We start from the raw sequence: 18,357 nt of genomic DNA on the forward strand, positions 1-18,357 counted from the left end.
CTAGTAATAGTGACAGCATCCCATTATTATAAATGCAGAACCTGCTAATGTACATGTTACTTTGAATTATACTTGATTGAAGAAATAATTCTATGTACAAGTAGGTCCATATACTATGTGCAAATTTTCAATGGAACAGGTTTATAATGAAAGCTGGGTTTAATAAATGCCTTCTGACTTCTGAAAAAAAAATCATGAAAGCACTTCCTAAGAGTGAAAAAGTTAAAAGGTGACACCAGTTCTTTTTTTCCTTTTATGTGTGATGAACTTCATGAAGCATTAATTCCCGAGGTATATTTGTTTCTGGACCATACAGTTTATGAGCTCTTCTTTCAAAGGCAGCTACCATCTGTTTCACCACTTCATCAAAAAACAATGTAGCAAGCTGAGAGTGTAGAAGTGAGCGGAATTCAAAAGAAATCTGTAAGAAAATGTTTAAAATTATTTTAGAAAAAATTTTTCTTTTGGGTTGTACTGGGGATGGAACCCAGGGACATTCTACCTCCGAGCTCTACCCACCCCCAGCCCTATTTTTTTATTCTTTTTTTCCCCCCTCAAGATTATACTTTTATTTGTGGTCCTGGGGATTTGATTCAGGGGTACTCTCAAGGAGCTACACCCTTAGCCCTTTCTATTTTTTTTTTTTTTTTATTTTCAGACTGGGTCTCAAGTTACCCAAGTAGTCCTGGAATGTGTAATGTTCCTGCCTCAGATTCCCGAATAGCTGGGACTATAGGCATGCACCATGGCGCCCTGCTCAAGATTGTGTGGAAAAGTTGCATGAGAGACATTCTAAATAATTATTTCATAACTATAACTTAGAAACATTATCCCTGTGTTATAATCCCTAGAATTTAGAGACTATAATGCCTCTAGAATTTAGAGAAAATACAATCCCTGTTACTCTTTATTTTTTTATTTATTTTTTTGGTGGTACTGGGGGTGGAACCCAGGGGCTTTTCTACCTCTGGTATACTCCCAGACCTATTTTATATTTTATTTGGAAACAGGGTCTCACTAAATTGCTGAGAGCCTCACTAAATAGCTGAGGCTGGCTCTGAACCTGTGTGATCCTCCTGTCTCAGCCTCCCAAGTGCAGGGATTACAAACATGCACCACAACACCCGTCTCCTGTTACTCTTTATTTTGAAACAAGGTCTCACTATGTTGCAAAGGGCCTCACTAAGTAACTGAGGCTGGCCACAAACCTGTGATACTCCTGTTTCTGCCTCTCAAATATTACTATTACAAGGGTGCCACCACTTTTAGAAAGGTAATCTGTGTGTGTGTTTGGCATATGAGGGATTAACCCAAGGGCATTCCATCTCCAAGCTACATCCCCAGCCCTTTTTTTATTTTTTTGTTTTGAAACAGGATCTCACTAGGCTGTCCCTGAAACTATAATTCTATTTCAGCTTCCCAAGTACTGGGATTATAAGCATGTACCACCATGCCCAGAAATCTTTTTTTTTTTTTTTTTTTGGGGGGGGCAGTACTGGGGAATGGAACCCAGGGGCATTCTTACCTCCAAGCTACCCCTCAGCCCTATTTTTTATTCTTTATTTTGAAATAGGGTCTCACTGAGTTGCAAGGGCCTGAGTAGCTGAGGCTGTCTGCAAACTGCGATCCTCCTGTCTCAGCCACCCAAATGGTAGGATTACAAATGTGCGCCAAGATTCCTAGCCTGCAATCCTTTATTATTATTAATTTCACTTAAGAGTGTTCACACTGTAATCTAGGTATCTAAGGTAGAGCTGTGTGGATGTATCTAGATGATATAGGAAATCTTTACTGCAGTAAGCACAACTGCCAGCACAATAAGCTTAAACAAATAAGGCCAATATATCTCAAGACAAAAAGCCTTAATAATTTGGAGAGGACTGTAAAAAGCTTTAATGAATACCCCATGCATCACTCTGGTGCTCTTGTGTCCCTTTAGATCCATTCTGTCCTATAAAAGGAGTAAGATGGGGAAGTAATTATTCTCACAGGTATCACTCCCATGAGACAGTAGCAGGAAGATGAGGTGCTACGTTTTTTTTTCTTTTTGTGGGTCTGGAGATAGAACCCAGGGGCATTCGACCTCCAAGCTACACCCCCTGTCCTATTTTTTATTCTTTATTTTGAAACCGGGTCTCACTGAGTTGCAGAGGGCCTCACTAAGTAACTGAGGCTGTCTGCGAACCGCGATCCTCCAGTCTCAGCCTCCCGAATGCTGGGATTACAAGTGTGCGCCACCACGCCGGCTCTCTCTTTTTTTCCCCTGCCATACTGAAGATGGAACCCAGGGCCATTCTACCTACAAGCTACACCCCCAGCCCTATTTTTTACTCTTTATTTTGAAACAGGGTCTGAGTTGCTAAGGCCCTAAGTAGCTGAGGCTATCTGCAAACAGCGATCCACCTCTCTCAACCTCTCAAATGCTGGAATTACAAGGGTGCGCCACCACACCCAGCTTTATTTATTGACTTATTTTTGGTGATAATGGGGATTGAAACAGGGGCATTCTATACCCCTATCTTATTATTTTGAAACAGGGTCTCACCATAAGACCTTGTCTAAAATTGTGTGTGTGTGTGTGGTACTAGGAGTGGAACCCTGGGGCATTCTACCTCTGAGCTAGAACCTCAGTCCTATTATAATTATTTTTTTAATTCTTTATTTTGAAACAGGGTCTCACTGAGTTGCAAGGAACCTAAGTAACTGAGGCTGTCCGCGAACCCAGGTCCTCCTGCCTCAGCCTCCCAAATGCTGGGATAAGTGTGCGCCACCACTCCTGGCTGACTTTGTCTCTTAAGGAGCTGTAGAGAGGTTGCTGAGGACCTCGCTAAATTTTGAAGAATGGCAGTGAGCCTGTGATCCTCCTGCCTTAGCCTCCCAATACTGAGTTTACAAGCATATGCCACCATACCCAGCTTAAATTTTTGTTCTGAAACAGGATCTCACTAAACTGTTGAGAGTCTCACTGAGGTGCTAGAAATCATCTCAAATCTCTGGTCTTCCTGTCTTTGCCTCTCCAGGTACTAGATATGCCCCACCATGGCCAGCTAAAAAGTAGAAATATTATTTTTATGTATTTGTGTGTGGCACTAAGGATTAAACCTCAGAGCATTCTACCTTAGAGCTACATTCTGAGCCCTACATTATTTTTTATTTTGAAATACTGTCACACTCAGTTGCTAATACTGGCCTCAAATTTTTGATCCGCCTGTCTCAGCCTCCTAAGTACTAGGATTAGAGGCCTGTTCCAGCACAGACAGCTATTTATTTACTTCTTAGTACTAAGGATTTAACAAAGGGGCATTCTACCTCCAAGCTACACCCAGCCCTATTTTTATTCTTTATTTTAAAACAGGGTCTCACTAAGTTGGCAAAGGACCTCACTAAGTAGCTGAGGATGACTGCAAACCACAATCTTCCTGTCTCAGCTTCCCAAATGCTAGGATTACAAGTGTGTACCACCACACCCAGCTTGTTTCATTTTTTATTTGGAAACAGTCTCACTAAATTGCTAAGGATCTCTCTAAGTAGCTGAGGCCACCTAGAATCTTTCATTTGTCTCAGCCTCCCAAGTACTAGGGGATTACAAACCTGGGCCACCATGCCTGGCCTAATATCCCTATTTTAAAATTTCATAAAGGAGCCAGGTATGGTGGCACACGCTTGTAATCCCAGCATTTGAGAGGCTGGGACAGGAAGATTGTGGTTCGTGGACAGCCTCAGCTACTTAGTGAGGCCCTTTGCAACTCAGTGAGATCCTGTTTCCAAATAAAAGAATAAAAAATAGAGCTGGGAATGTAGCTCAGAGGTAGAATGCTCTGGATTCTATCCCCAGTACTTAAAAAAAAAAAAAATAAATAAATAAATAAATAAATTGAACATAGTGGCCCATGCTGTAATCCCAGCACTTTTAAAAGGCTGACAAAGGAAGATTGCAGGTTTCCAGCCAGCCTCAGCAATCTTATAAGGCCCTCCACAACTTAGTGAGACCCTATTTCAAAATAAAAAAAGCCAGGCATGGTGGCACACACTTGTAATCCCAGCATTTGGAAGGCTGAGACAAGAGGATCGCAGTTCGAGGATAGCCTCAGCTACTACGTGAGACCCTGTTTCAAAATAAAGAATAAAAAAATAAGGCTGGGGTGTTGCTTGGAGGTAGATTACCTCTGGGTTCCATCCCCAATACTGCAAAAACAAATAAATAAATAAACAAAATAAAAAAAATAAAGCAGGGTTGGGGTATATAGCTCAGAGGTAGAAATACCTCTGGGTTCAATCTCAGTATCACAAAAATAAATAAATCTATCTATCTTACCTAATTAGAGCAGAACTGTCAAAATCAGAAAATTACTGGCCAGGCGTGGTGGTGCATGCTTGTAATCCCAGCATTAAGGAGGCTGAGACCGGAGGATTGCAGTTTGCGGACAGCCTCAGCTACTTAGTGAGGCCCTCTGTAACTTAGTGAGACTCTGTTTCAAAATAAAGAATAAAAAAATAGGGCAGGGAGTATAGCTTGGAGGTCCAATGCCCCTGGGTTCCATCCCCAGACCCACAGAAACAACAGCAGCAACAAGAAAACATGCTTTTTAGCCTTGAATAGTGGTATCATAGGGTTGTAATCCCAGTACTTGAGAGGCTGAGACAGGACTACAGGTTCAAGGCCTGCCTCAGCAACATAGTGAGGCTTTTCGCAATTTAGTGAGATCCTTTTTTTTTTTTTTTTTTGGTCGCACTGGGGATTGAACCCAGAGGCATTCTACCTCTAAGCTACACCTCCAGCCTAGTTTTTTTTTAATTTCTTATTAGGAAACAGTCCCAAGGGCCACTAAGTAGCTGAGGCTGTCCGCAAACCACGATCCTCCTGTCTTAGCTCGCAAATGCTGAGATGACAAGCGTGAGCCACCATGCCCGGCTAACTGAGATCCTTGTTCAAAATAAAAAATAACATAGAAAATGAAATTAAGATAGGGCTGAGGGTGTAGCTTAAAGGTAGAATGCCCCTGAGATCAGTACCACCAAAACAAAAGTGTGAGCCAGGCATGGTGGCGCAGTTTGTAATCCCAGCATTTGGGAGTCTGAGACAGAAGGATCATGGTTCAAGGACAGCCTCAGCTACTACTTAGTCAATGCCCTTTGCAACTCAATGATACCCTGTTTTAAAATAAAGAATAAAATATAGGGCTAGGGGTGTAGCTTGAAGGTAGAATACCTGAGTTTATCTCCAGTACACCAAAAAAAAAAAAAAAAAAAAAGTGTGCTTCAGTAATCTCTGTGCATATAAGATTAATTACAGTACCTAGGCTCAAAAAAGGAATTACTAGTACTTTATCAACTTCACTTTATATGTGAAATGAATCAAATACTTTATGGAAGACTTACCGAAAAATCCAAGGTACAGGTTCTTGGGTAGCCAGGAAGACCTGGACTAAAACGCCAAATAGTCTCTAAATGATTGAAAAGTTTCCCATCAGTACAGGACGCCTAGACCAAAAACAAAAAGTAAAACTACATTTAAATACTTTCGGTATTTGCAAGAATCTGCCATGTCAGGTAGATTTTTCTTGAAAACTAAGTATTTAGCCAGGTATGATGGCACATGCTTGCAATCTCAGTACTTGGGAGGCTGAGACAGGAGGATTGCAGGTTCAGAGCTAGCCTCAACAACTTAGTCAGATCCCATTTCCAAATTTAACAGTAAAAAATAGGGCTGGGGGGTATAGTTCAGAAGTAGAATGGGTTCAATCTCTAGTACCACAAAATATATATGTACATATATATATTTCTTAAATCAGACCATAGGAAATGAAAATATCTAAGAGCCTGGTACTAGGAAATAACCTCTTGCCAAAAAAATCCACTTTTTCCCCCTTCTGGAACACCCAGGACTGTCAGTTTTTCTCTTCCATAGTTATCACTCATTGTGCTACTTCAATTTCTCTCCCCTAGTAGAACAGAAGTGACTTCCTGGAAGCTTATTTCTAGCTCTGCCCCTTATTAAGTGATCCTAAACAACTTAGGCCTCCGTATCATTTTTCCTTAATCTGTAAAATAATACCTGCTTTATACCATTTTCTGTGAGCGTGCTGAAATGTTCCTAACGTGCCTGGTACAGATCCCTGGAGTATTTCCAGAATTATCTCCTACTCAAAAAACTTCTCTTTTTTATCTTCTTTTTGTGGTGCTGGGAATTGAACCCAGGGCTTCTAGCCCTGAGCAATACTCCCAGCCCTATTTTATTTTGAAACTGGGTCCCACTAAATTATTGCATGCTGATCTCAACCCTATGGCCCTTCTGTCTAAGCCTCAAAAGTAACCACTCCCAACTTACCCACATTTCTTGTTAATCACATTCAGTCTTTTTTCACTCTATCCCATATTCCTTAAGGCCTCTATGTTAGTTTCCTGAAAATCTGGTCCTGGTCCATTTCTTTTTGACCTCTTCTCAGAGAACATGTATACTTTACATATATACACAATGAAGCATAGTACTTCCCATATTATGCAGAGTGCCCCTTTTTTTGAGGGGGGTGTACTGGGGATTGAACCTGGGGCATTCTACCTCTGAGCCTTACTACTACTACTACTACTACTACCATTATTATTATTATTATCACACTTGGGATTGAACCCAGGAGCATTCAATCCCCAGCACTACCAAAAAATAAATACATTAGTTTAGGCATGGTGCTGCACACCTATAATCCCATTACTTGGGAGGCTGAGGTGGGATGATCACAGGTTTGAGAATAGCCGCAGTGACTCAGTGAGAGGAATTGAATGAGATCTGTTTCAAAATAAAAATGAAAATAAGGCTGGGAAGCCAGGCATGATGGTGCACACTTGTAATCCCAGCATTTGGGAGGCTGAGACAGGAGAATCGCAGTTCGTGGACAGCCTCAGCTACTTAGTGAGGTCCTTTGCAACTCAGTGAGACCCTGTTTCAAAAATAAAAAATAAAAATAAGGCTGGGAGTGTGGCTGCGAGCTAGAATGCTCCTGTGTTCCATTCCCAGTACTGCCAAAAATAAATAAATAAATAAAAAGGGCTGGGGAGGCAGGCACTGTGACACCTATCTGTAAATCCAGTACTTGGGAGGCTGAGACAGGATGATCACAAGATCAAAGTCAGCCTCAGCAACTTGGTGAAGCTCTCTGCAACCTACAAGACCTTGATTCTTAGTAAGAAATAAAAGCAGTCAGAAGTGTAGCTCAGAGATAGAATGCCTCTGGGTTCAGTCCCCTTTGCAACAACAATAAAAAAAATAGGGCTTGAGGTGAAGCTCAGGTAGCGCACCACTGGGTTTAATCCACAGTAGCACATAAACTCAAAAAAAGGAAAGCAAAAAGAAAAAAAGATTAGCCAGGTGTGGTGGCACATGCCTATAATCCCTGGTAATTGGAGACAAAAGCACCCAGATTCAATCCTAGGACCAGATAAAAGAAAGTGGAGGGAAATTGGGGGTAATGTAAGAGTAGATGGCACTTCAATCCCTGTTACATGACAGGACATCAAAAATGTTAATATTTCTTATATTTGTGTCTTTCTGCCCTTCTTACCACACCCCCACTTTACTGGCGGTATTGAGGATGGAACCTAGGAGCATTCTACCTCCAAGTTACACCCCCAGTCCAATTTTTTATTCTTTAATTTTGAAACAGGATCTCACTGAGTTGCAAAGGGCCTAAGTAGCTAAGGCTATCTGCAAACCATGATCCTCCTGTCTCAGCCTCCCAAATGCTGGGATTACTTGCTGAAGCTGTCCTTGAACCTGTAATCCTCCAATCTCAGTTTCCCAAGAACTGAGATTACAGGCATGCGCCACCCACCAGGCCTGGCTCCACTTTTCCTTCTTTAACTTTTGGCGGGTAAGGAGGGTTGATTCCAGGAGCATTCTACCTGCAAGTTATACCTCCAGCCCTTTTAATTTTGAAAGACGGTATCATTAAATTGCTAAACCTAGCCTTAAACTTGTGATCGCATCTCAGCCTCCCAAATACTAGAATTATAGGTATGCACCACCATACCCTGCCCTTCTTCAGCTTTTGAAATTTATTTTTTCTTTTGCAGCATTTGGGATTGAACCCAGAGGCACTCTACCTCCAAGCTACACCTCCAATCCTATTTTTTTACTCTTTACTATAAAACAAGGTGTCACTAAGCTGTTGAGGATCTTGATAAATTGTCAGGCTGTCCAAGAACCTGTGATCCTCCTCCCAAGTACTAGGACTCCAAGAATGCACCACCTCACCTGACCTATTTAGCTTTTGGGGGGGGGTGCGGGGGGGGCGTACTAGGGATGGAACCTAGGGGCTTTCTACCTCCAGGCTACACTCTCAGACCTATTTTACATTTTATTTGGAAACAAGGTCTCACTAAGTAGCTGAATCTGGCTTTGAACCTGCATGATCCTCCTATCTCAGTCTCCCAGGTACTGGTTATTTAGCTTTTTAAAAAATATATTTAAGCCGGGCGTGGCTTGTAATCCCCGTAATCCCTGCACTTGGGAGGCGGAGACAGGAGTATTGCGCTGGTTCGAAGCCAGCTGAGCGTGCTGGCTTAGGAGACCCTTTCCAAATAAATTAAATAGGTCTGGGAGTGTAGCCCGGAGGTAGAAGGGCTTCCAGGAACCCCAGTACCACCAAAACCGGGAAAAAAAAATTATATATATATATATTTTAAGCCAGGTGTGGAGGCGCACACTTGTAATCCCAACATTCAGGAGGCTGAGGCCTCCCCAGCCTTTTTTTTTTTTTTTCCCCCCCCAGTACTGGGAATGGAACACAGGAGCATTCTAGCTCCAAGCCACACTCCCAGCCACACTCCCAATATTCGGGAGGATTGCGGTTTGCGGACAGCCTCAACTACTTAGTGAGGCCCTCTGCAACTCAGTGAGATCCAGTTTCAAAATAAAGAATAAAAAATAGGGCAGGGGATGTAGCTCAGAGGTCAAATGTCCCTGGCTTCCATAACCAGACCCGCAAAAAAACCCCCCAAACATATATATATATTTAAGCTGCGCATGTTAGCACACATTTGTAATCCCAGTACTTGGGAGAATGAGACAAGAGGCTTGCAAGTTCAAAGAAAGCTTCAACAAGTAGTGAGACTTTCAGCAGTGAGACTTTCAGCAACCTAATGAGACCCTTTTTCAAATTAAAAATAGAAGTTGGATGTGGTAGCACACACTTGTAATCCCATGTATTTGAGAGGCTGAGACAGGAGGATCTCAGGTTTGAAGCCAGCCTCAGCTACTTAGTGAGGCCCTGTTTCAAAATAAAGAATAAACTAACCTTGGTGTCACATGCTTGTAATCCTAGTACTTGGAAAGCTGAGATAGGAGGATCCAGGTTCGAGGGTAGCCTCAACTAGTGAGGCCCTCTGCAACTTAGTGAGATGCTTTTTCAAAATAAAGAATAAAAAATCAAAGCTGGGCGTGGTGGGCGCATGCTTGTAATCCCAGCATTCGGGAGTCTGAGACTGGAGGATGATGGTTCGCAGACCTCCTCAGCTAATTAGTGAGGCCCTCTGCAAACTAGTGAGACCTGGTTTCAAAATAAAGAATAAAAAATAGGGCAGGGCATGTAGCTTGGAGGTAGAATGCCCCTGGATTCCATCCCCAGCCCCGAAAAAAAAAAAAAAAATCGGGCTGGGGGTGTAGCTTGGAGGAAGGTAGAACGCCCCTGGGGAATTCAATCCCAAGCACCACAAAATACATAAAGAAAGAAAGAGAGACAGACAGACAGACAGACAGACACAGGGAAAGAAAGATTGTGGCGGAGGTGTAGATTAGAGGTAGAATGCCCTTGGGTTCAACCCTCAGTACAGCAAAAAATAATAAATAAATAAATAGGTAAGCCAGGCATGGTGGCAGGTGCTTATAATCTCAGCATTTGGGAGGCTGTTTGCAGAGAGCCTCAGCTACTACTTAGGCCCTTTGAAACTCTGTTTCAAAATAAAGAAAAAAAATATATGGCTGGGGTTATAGCTCAGAGGTAGAATACCCCTGGGTTCCAACCCCAGTACAACAACAAAAAAAAATGTTTTTAAATAAATAAAGTAAAATAACATTAAAAAAAAAAAAGGCCAGGTATGGTGGTGCACACTTGTAATCCCAGTACTTGGGAGGCTGAGACAAGAGGATCACAGGTTGGCGGCCAGTCTCATTACTCAGTGAGGCCCTCCATAACTCTGTGAGACTGTTTCAAAATAAAAAATAAAAAATAGGGCTGGAGGTGTAGCTGTAGCTCAAAGGTAGAATGCCCCTGGGTTCAATAAAATAAAATACAATTGGGCTGGGAGTGTAGCTCATAGGTAGAATGCCTTTGGGTTCACTCTCCAGTACCCCCAAAAATATATTTATATATTTATATTATACTTATTTGCTAAATTTATTTTCCCCTTGTGGTAAAATAAGCAACCTACCTTCCTTCCTTCCTTCCATGGTACTGGGGGTGGAACCCAGGAGCTTTTCTACCTCCGGGCTATTTTCCAGACCTATTTTATACTGCTGAGGCTGACTTTGAACCTGTGATCCCTCCTGTCTCAGCCTCCCAAAGGCTGGGATTACAAGGGTGCGCCACCATACCCGGCCATTTTATACTTTATTTGGAAACAGGGTCTCACTAAGTTGCTAAAAGCCTCACTAAGTAGCTGAGGCTGGCTTTGAACTTGTGAGATCCTCCTGTCTCAGCCTCCCAATCCCTGGGATTACAAGCATATACCACTGTGCCTGGCCATCAATATATATTTTTAAAGAGTACAAAAAATAAAATATTTCTCCCTCTGTGGTCCAAATGATCTTTCATATGATTTGACAGTCCTCAACAGAAAGAAAAACAGTAATGTCAATATTATATAAGAGAAAACAAATAGGAAATGTAATAAATGGTTCATTTCTCTCTTTCTTCATTCTAGTTCAGAGATATCTTTTTAAGCTTTTATACTTTAGACCTTTGACATAATTTAGAAAATTTTAAAAGCAAAAACTAGAACTATTACCTTTACCAAATGTGGTTTCACCAAGGTTACTACTGATGTATATCGCTCCAACACAGGTGGAAATCCAATCTCTAGTCGTGTTTTGCAATATCCAGATCTTCTTAATATTATATCTGATTTTTTACACCAAGGAACAAAATGTTTGTAATCCTCCATTCCTGATACTACATCATACATTTCCTGCATTGAGTATCTTTAAAAAAACAAAGAGAGATATAATGGGTATTAACAGCTACTCATATGAGAGATATATATATATATATATATATATTTGTGTGTGTGTGTGTGTGTGTGGTACTGGGGATGGAACCCAGAGGCTTTCTACCTTTGGATTACACTCTCAGACCTATTTTATACTTTATTTGGAAACAGGGTCTCACTAAGTTGCTGAGAGCCTCACTAAGTCGCTGAGGCTGGCTTCCAACCTGTGTGATCCTCCTGTCTCAGCCTCTCAAACGTAGGGATTACAAGCATGCGCCACCACACCCAGCAAGGTAAGTATACTTTAAAATAAATTAAAATTTAAAAATTATTCACAAATCATTTTTACATATGGTGAACCATACTGTAGAATAAGTGACTTCAAAATAACACAGAAATTGCCGGGCGTGGTGGCGCACGCTTGTAATCCCCGTGCTTGGGAGGCGGAGACAGGAGGATCGCGCAGGTTCAAAGCCAGCCGCGCTGGCGTAAGAGACCCTGTTTCAAAAATATAAAATAGGTCTGGGAGTGTAGCCCGGAGGTAGAAGGGCTTCCAGGAACCCCAGTACCACCAAAAAAAAAAAAAAAAACAAAAAAAAACACACACACAGAAATTAATAGGGCTCCAAATAAAAACATGTACTTGCAGTCACAATTTGATAGCTCATGGGATGAATTTGGCCTGTAGACATAGCTTTAAAATTTTTCATTAGTTGGGCTGGGCATGGTGGCGCACACTTGTAATCCCCGCGCTTGGGAGGCAGAGACAGGAGGATCGTGTAGGTTTGAAGCCAGTCTCGCTGGCCTAAGAGACCCTGTTTCCAAATAAAAATATAAAATAGGTCTGGGAGTGTAGCCTGGAGGTAGAAGGGTTCCATCCCCAGTACCACAAAAAATTTTTTTTTCATTAGTTGCACCACTTAAATTTTGAAAACTGCTAGGCTTGGTGGCGTATACTTGTAATGCCAGTACTTGGGAGGTTGAGACAGGAGGATCGCAGGTTTGAAGGTAACCTCAGCAAGCAGTGAGAATCTCATCAAATGAGAACATTTCCAAATAAAATAGGGCTGGAGTGAGGCGTGGTGGCGCATGCTTGTAATACCAGAATTCAGGAGGCTGAGACCAGAAGATCGTGGTTCGTGGACAGCCTCAGCTACTTAGTGAGGCCCTTTACAACTCAGTGAGACCCTGTTTCAAATTAAAGAATAAAAAAATAGGGCTGGGGGTGTATCTTGGAGGTAAAATGCCCCAGGGTTCCATCCCCAGCATTGCAAAAAAATAATAAAGTAATTAAATAATTTTTTAAAACGGGTTGGGGGATAGCTTAAAGGTAGAACACCCCTGGGTTCAATCCCCAGTACAAAAAAAGTCAAATATAACTCGTAGAATTTCATGAATAGAGCCGGGCGTGGTGGCGCACGCTTGTAATCCCCGCACTTGGGAGGCTGAGACAGGATCGCACAGGTTCCAGAGTATAGCCTGGAGGTAGAAAGCCTCTGGGTTCCACCCCCAGTACCACCAAAAAAAAAAAAAAAAAAGAGAGAGAATTTCATGAATAGTTTGATAATCATATTAATTGGCAAAAAAAAAAACCCTATGAGCCAGGCATGGTGGTGCATGCTTGATATCCCAGCATTTGGGAGGCTGAGACAGGAGAATCCTGGCTTGTAGACAGCCTCAGCTAATTAGTGAGACCCTATTTCAAAATAAAGAATAACAACTAGGACTGGGGGTGTAGCTCGAAGGTAGAATGCCCCTGGGTTCCATCCCCAGTACTGAAAAATAAATAAATAAACAAACAAACAAACAAACAAGGGCCAGGCATGGTGGTACATGCTTGTAATCCCAATGCTTGGGAGGCTGAGACAGGAGGATCACGCAGGTTCAAAGCCAGCCTCAGCTACTTCAGCTTTCAGCAACTTAGTGAGACCGTGTTTCCAAATAAAGTATAAAATATGTCCTAGAGTGTAGCCTGGAGGTAGAAAAGCCCCTGCCCCCCCCCATACCACCAATAAATAAATAAATAAGTAAGTAAATATAGTGCTGGGGGTATAACTCAGAGGTAGAATGCCACTGGGTTCAATCACCAGTACTCTAATAATAATAATAACAATAATAATAATAACATTAATTTAAAAATATTTATAAAGCAGCAAAGACAAAGGGCCAAAATTTAAAAAAACTGAATTTGCTTCTTCAGTAGAATTTTATATACAGACCCTATAATTCTTCTTTCTGAATATTCTTTTCTTTTGTTTACTAATGGTGCAGCGATTTTGATGAAAGTTCTTGCATATATCTTCTTAGGCAAAATGGAGGTATACAGTGGAAGAGTTCTGCTCATCAGTATACCACAGGAAGCTAAATATCTAAAAAGACAGAAATTACCTGATTCAGAATGACAATGAAAATTAAGAGGAAGCACAAATTATAGACTGCTAAAAAAATAAACCTATGCTAGTTTTTAAAGACTTTATAATTTTGCAGACATAGAAATTGAAAAATAAAGCTTCTTACACACCATAAAGAAAACTAAAAATAAGTTAGGTTTGAAGCTCCATACATAAATGTATCTCTTCTCAGAGAGCTGAAATTCAGTCTCCAGTCAGATGTTAGAAAATACTCTTGACATAAGCATGATAAAATATCCATTATCTATTTTTAAATTCATTTTATGTACCCAGGTTGTTTTCCCAGCTGGTTCCAACATGTTTCCTTGATTCTTGATCCAATCCAATCCAATGAGACATGATGAAATTTTAGGTTTTCCTCTAAGATCAGAACTCTGGTGGACCCATTAGAACTGTTGTTCTGAGAGCCCCAAAGTGGTGACGCACACTTGTAATCCTAGTATCTGGGAGGCTGAGACAGGAGGAATCAAGTTCGCAGCCAACCTCAGCTACTTAGTGAGGTCCTCGCAACTTAGTGAGACACTGTTTCAAAATAAAGAATAAAAAAATTGGGCTGGGAGCTGGGCAAGGTGGCACATGCTTGTAATCCCAGCATTTGGGAAGTTGAGACAGGAGGATGCAGTTCACAGAAAGCCTCAGCTATTTAGTGAGGCCCTTTCCAACTCAGTGAGACCTTGTTACAAAATAAATAAAAAATAGGGCTGATGGAGTTGCTCAGAGGTAGAATGTCCCTGGGTTCTATCCCTAGTACCACACACACACACACAAAATAGGCCTGGGGATGTAGGTCAAAGGCAGAATGCCTATAGGTTCAATCCCCAGTATGCCAAAAAAAAAAAAAAGAAAAAAGAAAAAGAAAAAGAAAGTACTGGGGTCACAGGTGTGGAGCACCACACACATCTTTATTGTTTTTGTTTATGATTTCTGGTGAAAGGTGAATTATTTAAGTGTTTTGAACAGCTTCAATATTTTGAAAGCAAACTATTTTTTTCTAATTTTTTATTTTTAAATTTATTTTTATTGGTGCATTGTAATCATATATCACATTGGAATACAAGACTTGAGAGGATATACAAGCACACATCATTCAATTAGCCCTCATCCACTCCCCATCCCATTCCCTCCCCCTCCCTCGATCCCATGCTTGTTTGGTGATTAACTCTGATACATTTGTGTAACTACTTTTTAAAGTCTAAAAGTGGGAATAAAGATACTTAATTTTGTTTCATCCAATATTTATATAAAAGGATTAATTAGGAGGGCCAGGTGAGGTGGCACAAGCCAGTGATCCCAGTATTTGGGAGACTGAGACAGGATTAGAAATAGGTTCAAGGACAGCCTTAGCAACTTAGTGTGACTGTGGGGAACCTAGCGCCAGACCCTCTTTCAAAACAAAAATTAAGAGGGTTGGACGTGCGACAGGCGTGGTGGCACAAACCTATAATCCCACTACTTGAGAAGCTGAGACAGAAGAACCACAGGTTGTAAAACAGCTTCAGCCACTTATATTAGAGGCAACCCAGAGACTGTTTCAAAATAAAAAAATAAAATAGGGCTGTGGATGTAGATCAGAGGTAAAATTCCCCTAGGTTCAATGCCAGTACCCCCCTCTCCAAAAAGGACAGAGAAAGAGAGAAGAGCTGGTTTTGTGTTTGTTTGGTTGGTGGTACAGGGGACTGAACTCAGGAGCACTCTACCTCCAGCGACCTTTTTTTTTTTTTAATCAGTGTCTCCCTAGGTTGCTGAGGCTAGACTTGAACGTGTTATCCTCCTATCTCACCTCCCAAACACCAGGCCTACAGGGGTGCGGCACCACACCCGACTTGTTATTTTTTAAAATTCACTTAATCTAAATGACCTGGTACTCAGCGGGGATTTACGCTTCCTCCTCCCACCGCATACTGAATATGAATTCATTTCAAACACTTTAACTTCCCAGAGTAATCTACTAGTGTTAGTAAAGGAAACTAAGTAGTAAAAGTATGGTATCCTCCAAGTCTCCACCTCCATCTCCATCCCCACCTCCCAAAGAGGAACTAACCAAGAAAATCAGAGAGTCTGGATTCAAGGTTACAGGACCTCTAAGTCACAGTGAATTGAGGGGGTGGGGGGGGAAACAACCCAGGTCCTCTCAGTTGGCTATGTTTAGTTTCATAAGCACCAACTGGTGAGAGCAAATAACTACTAGAACTGGGAAAGTGAGTCTAACCAGCTGACACGTAGGAGAAAAAGGAGGGGGGATGTCAAAAGCCGGCCACAGAATCTCACATCCCAGCAGTGGGCAAGCCATCCGCGCTACGCCGTTTTATTTTTCACAGTTTCGCTTGCGAAGCCGCGGGTGTCGGGGCCTGGCGCTCAGGCCAGCCAGCGCTCGACTCCAGAGCGCCACCCCCAGCCCCTGCGCAATCTCCAGCTCAAAACTTTCCGCCAGCAGCCGCCCGGGGCGGAGGCCCAGACCGCGGCGGCTGGGCGGCGCTACCGGCGGCTGCGGAGTCGCTTCGCCCGCGACTCGCCGCCTCTCGCGAGCGCGGGCGGCGCGGACACACCGACGCCCATCCGCCCGGCCGACGCCGTCGCGGAGACGCGCGCGGCCCAAGGCGGTGGACACTCGTCCGTGGACGCGGAAACGCACCGGGTCCACCCGCACCTCGCCCCGAGTCCTCCAGTCCCGCCACTCCGTAGGACCCAGCGGAACACCAATAATCCCCGCGCCCCGTCGTCTACTACCTGACGTTACGCGCAAGCCCCTGCGCCGGAACTCCGGCCGCCGTCCCCGACTTCGAACGGCACTCCGAGACCACCCTTGTCAGGGCCCTCTGTCCCGAACGAGCTGCCATGATCATCTCAAAAGCCGGTGGCTATCTCCCGGCCGCGGCCCGCGGACACCACCCTCAGGCCCACCCGGCTCCGGCGCCGCCAGCCAATCGGCTGGCCGCTCGCGCAGCCGGACACGCCCCTTCGTCCCAGCTGGATTGCGCCAAACCGACGGAGGTTTCGGCTGCCGTGGGGACGGATGCAAATGTCGACCAATCAGAGCAGCGCTTGGTCTCCAGGACCCAACCCCCACTCATGACGCACGCCGGTGCGCTGACGTAAAACTCCCGGTGATGGCTTGCCCCGCCTCCCGCGCAGGAACTCCTCCCGGGATTCGCCAACCGCCGCAGTTTTCGCCCGGAGCTGCTTCCGGTCACGGAGCGCAGCACGTGAGCCCCGCCCAGGGGCGGGTAACCCAGAGAGCCGGCTAATTGTGTAACTGTCCGGACTCGTGTGTACCCAGCTCCGCGCGGTCTCCCCTAGCTTCGAAGCCAGCCGTGCCCAGTCTACTACGGTGACCTACCCGGTGGGGTTGTGAGGACAGCGTAAGGCCATTAGGGAAGTCTTGGTTATATAACAGCACTTCTATCTGCGTTCTTGCTTACCCAACAGTTTATTTGATGTTCGTATGTGATTTGGGTTTCCCTTTATTTTGCACAAGTCAAACAACTTTGCTTCGATTCTTTCACTTCAGGAAATGTTGTAGACATTCTCTGGAATAATTGACCGAATTCCAGTTAGGGTGGAAAACAGGAAGTTTATTACACTGTTTGGCCGAGGTTAGAATAGCTCCAGAAAAACTCCAATCCCGAAGCACCCATTTTATAGATTTGTGACAAAGGGCAGAAGCAGGCAGGCGGGCTTACAGAGCTTGAAACGTGACAGTGGTCGAAGTTGGGTATGGATGGGGAAGATTAGAACATCCTGGGCCTGGCGTGGTAGTACACCCTTGTAATCCCAGCATTTGGAAGGGGGGAACCGGAGGATTGCGGTTCCGGGACAGCCTCAGCTACTTAGGAAGGCCTTTCTCAACTTAGTGAGGCCCTGTTTAAACAAACAAAACTAAAAGCCTAGAGGAGGAAATTCCTGAGCAAGTTACTGATATTTGTGTCTTTCACAAGCAGTTGTCTGGATACTTGACCTCCTGCAAGTTGTTTATCTGCAGTTACACTCTTAGTTAACAGTTGAGGCTTAGGAGTTTTATGCTTCCTCCCCTAGTCCAGCTACCTTGGCAGAAAATAGAGTGCCTTGCAAGTTATTGGGACCAGCTCCTCCCGCTAGGCAACTAGAAGAGCCAGGACCAATTGGGGCTGAGGTTCCCTTCCAAACTGTAAACAAAGCATGAGTCTGATAAGAGACATACGACAACTTAATTTTTAATACTTTTCTATTTGTTTTTTTAATACTCAGACTTGCTAGATGTAATCCCTTTTTCCTTCTCTCTGAGTTAAGTGACCAATGGTATAAGAAGGTTGGAATGGAAAGCAGGAATTAAATGCCTGGGACCATCAGCCACTGATTAAAGAGACCTGCTCATCCATCAGCCTCTAGAGTTTTTTTTGTCTCTGAAATCTGGCTGTGGGGAATACTCTACTGCAACATAGAGGAAGGGGGGAAATTTGGCCTTTCATTTTAGTAACTCTTTGGGACCTATTACAAAAATCAACCATCAAATCCAGATTATTTTCTATTTATTTCCAGGTCCTTATTTAACTTTTTTTTTTCAGTACTGGAGATTGAACCCAGGGCATTCTACCTCTGACCTACACCACCAGCCCTATTTTTTGTGGTACTGGGGATGGAGCCCAGAGGCATTCTACCTCTGAGCCAGGGTCTCATTGATGGATGGGGATTGAACTTGTATTGATTGTTAATAAGAACTATATTAATGGCTAATAAGAATAAGCATTTATTTATTTATTTATTTATGGGC

The 18,357-nt window shown here is 43.2% G+C and overlaps 1 protein-coding gene across 2 annotated transcripts; it reads right to left on the minus strand.

Annotated features, from left to right (window-relative positions):
• Positions 1-253: 253 nt before the first annotated feature.
• On the minus strand, positions 254-16,453 carry COQ10B (coenzyme Q10B; the record flags this gene model as incomplete). 2 transcript variants are annotated; one of them, XM_080689800.1, is made up of 5 exons in its annotated part: positions 254-421; positions 5,380-5,481; positions 10,999-11,191; positions 13,419-13,568; positions 16,338-16,453. In XM_080689800.1, the coding sequence occupies 5 exons, from the start codon at positions 16,451-16,453 to the stop codon at positions 254-256; spliced, it is 729 nt and encodes a 242-aa protein (XP_080545926.1). The 2 variants fall into 2 exon arrangements, with proteins under 2 accessions (XP_080545926.1, XP_080545927.1); XM_080689801.1 differs by lacking the exon at positions 13,419-13,568.
• Positions 16,454-18,357: the final 1,904 nt, after the last annotated feature.

This window comes from Muscardinus avellanarius (genome assembly GCF_963383645.1).
Source record: "Muscardinus avellanarius genome assembly, chromosome: 2".
NCBI classification, from domain to species: domain Eukaryota; kingdom Metazoa; phylum Chordata; class Mammalia; order Rodentia; family Gliridae; genus Muscardinus; species Muscardinus avellanarius.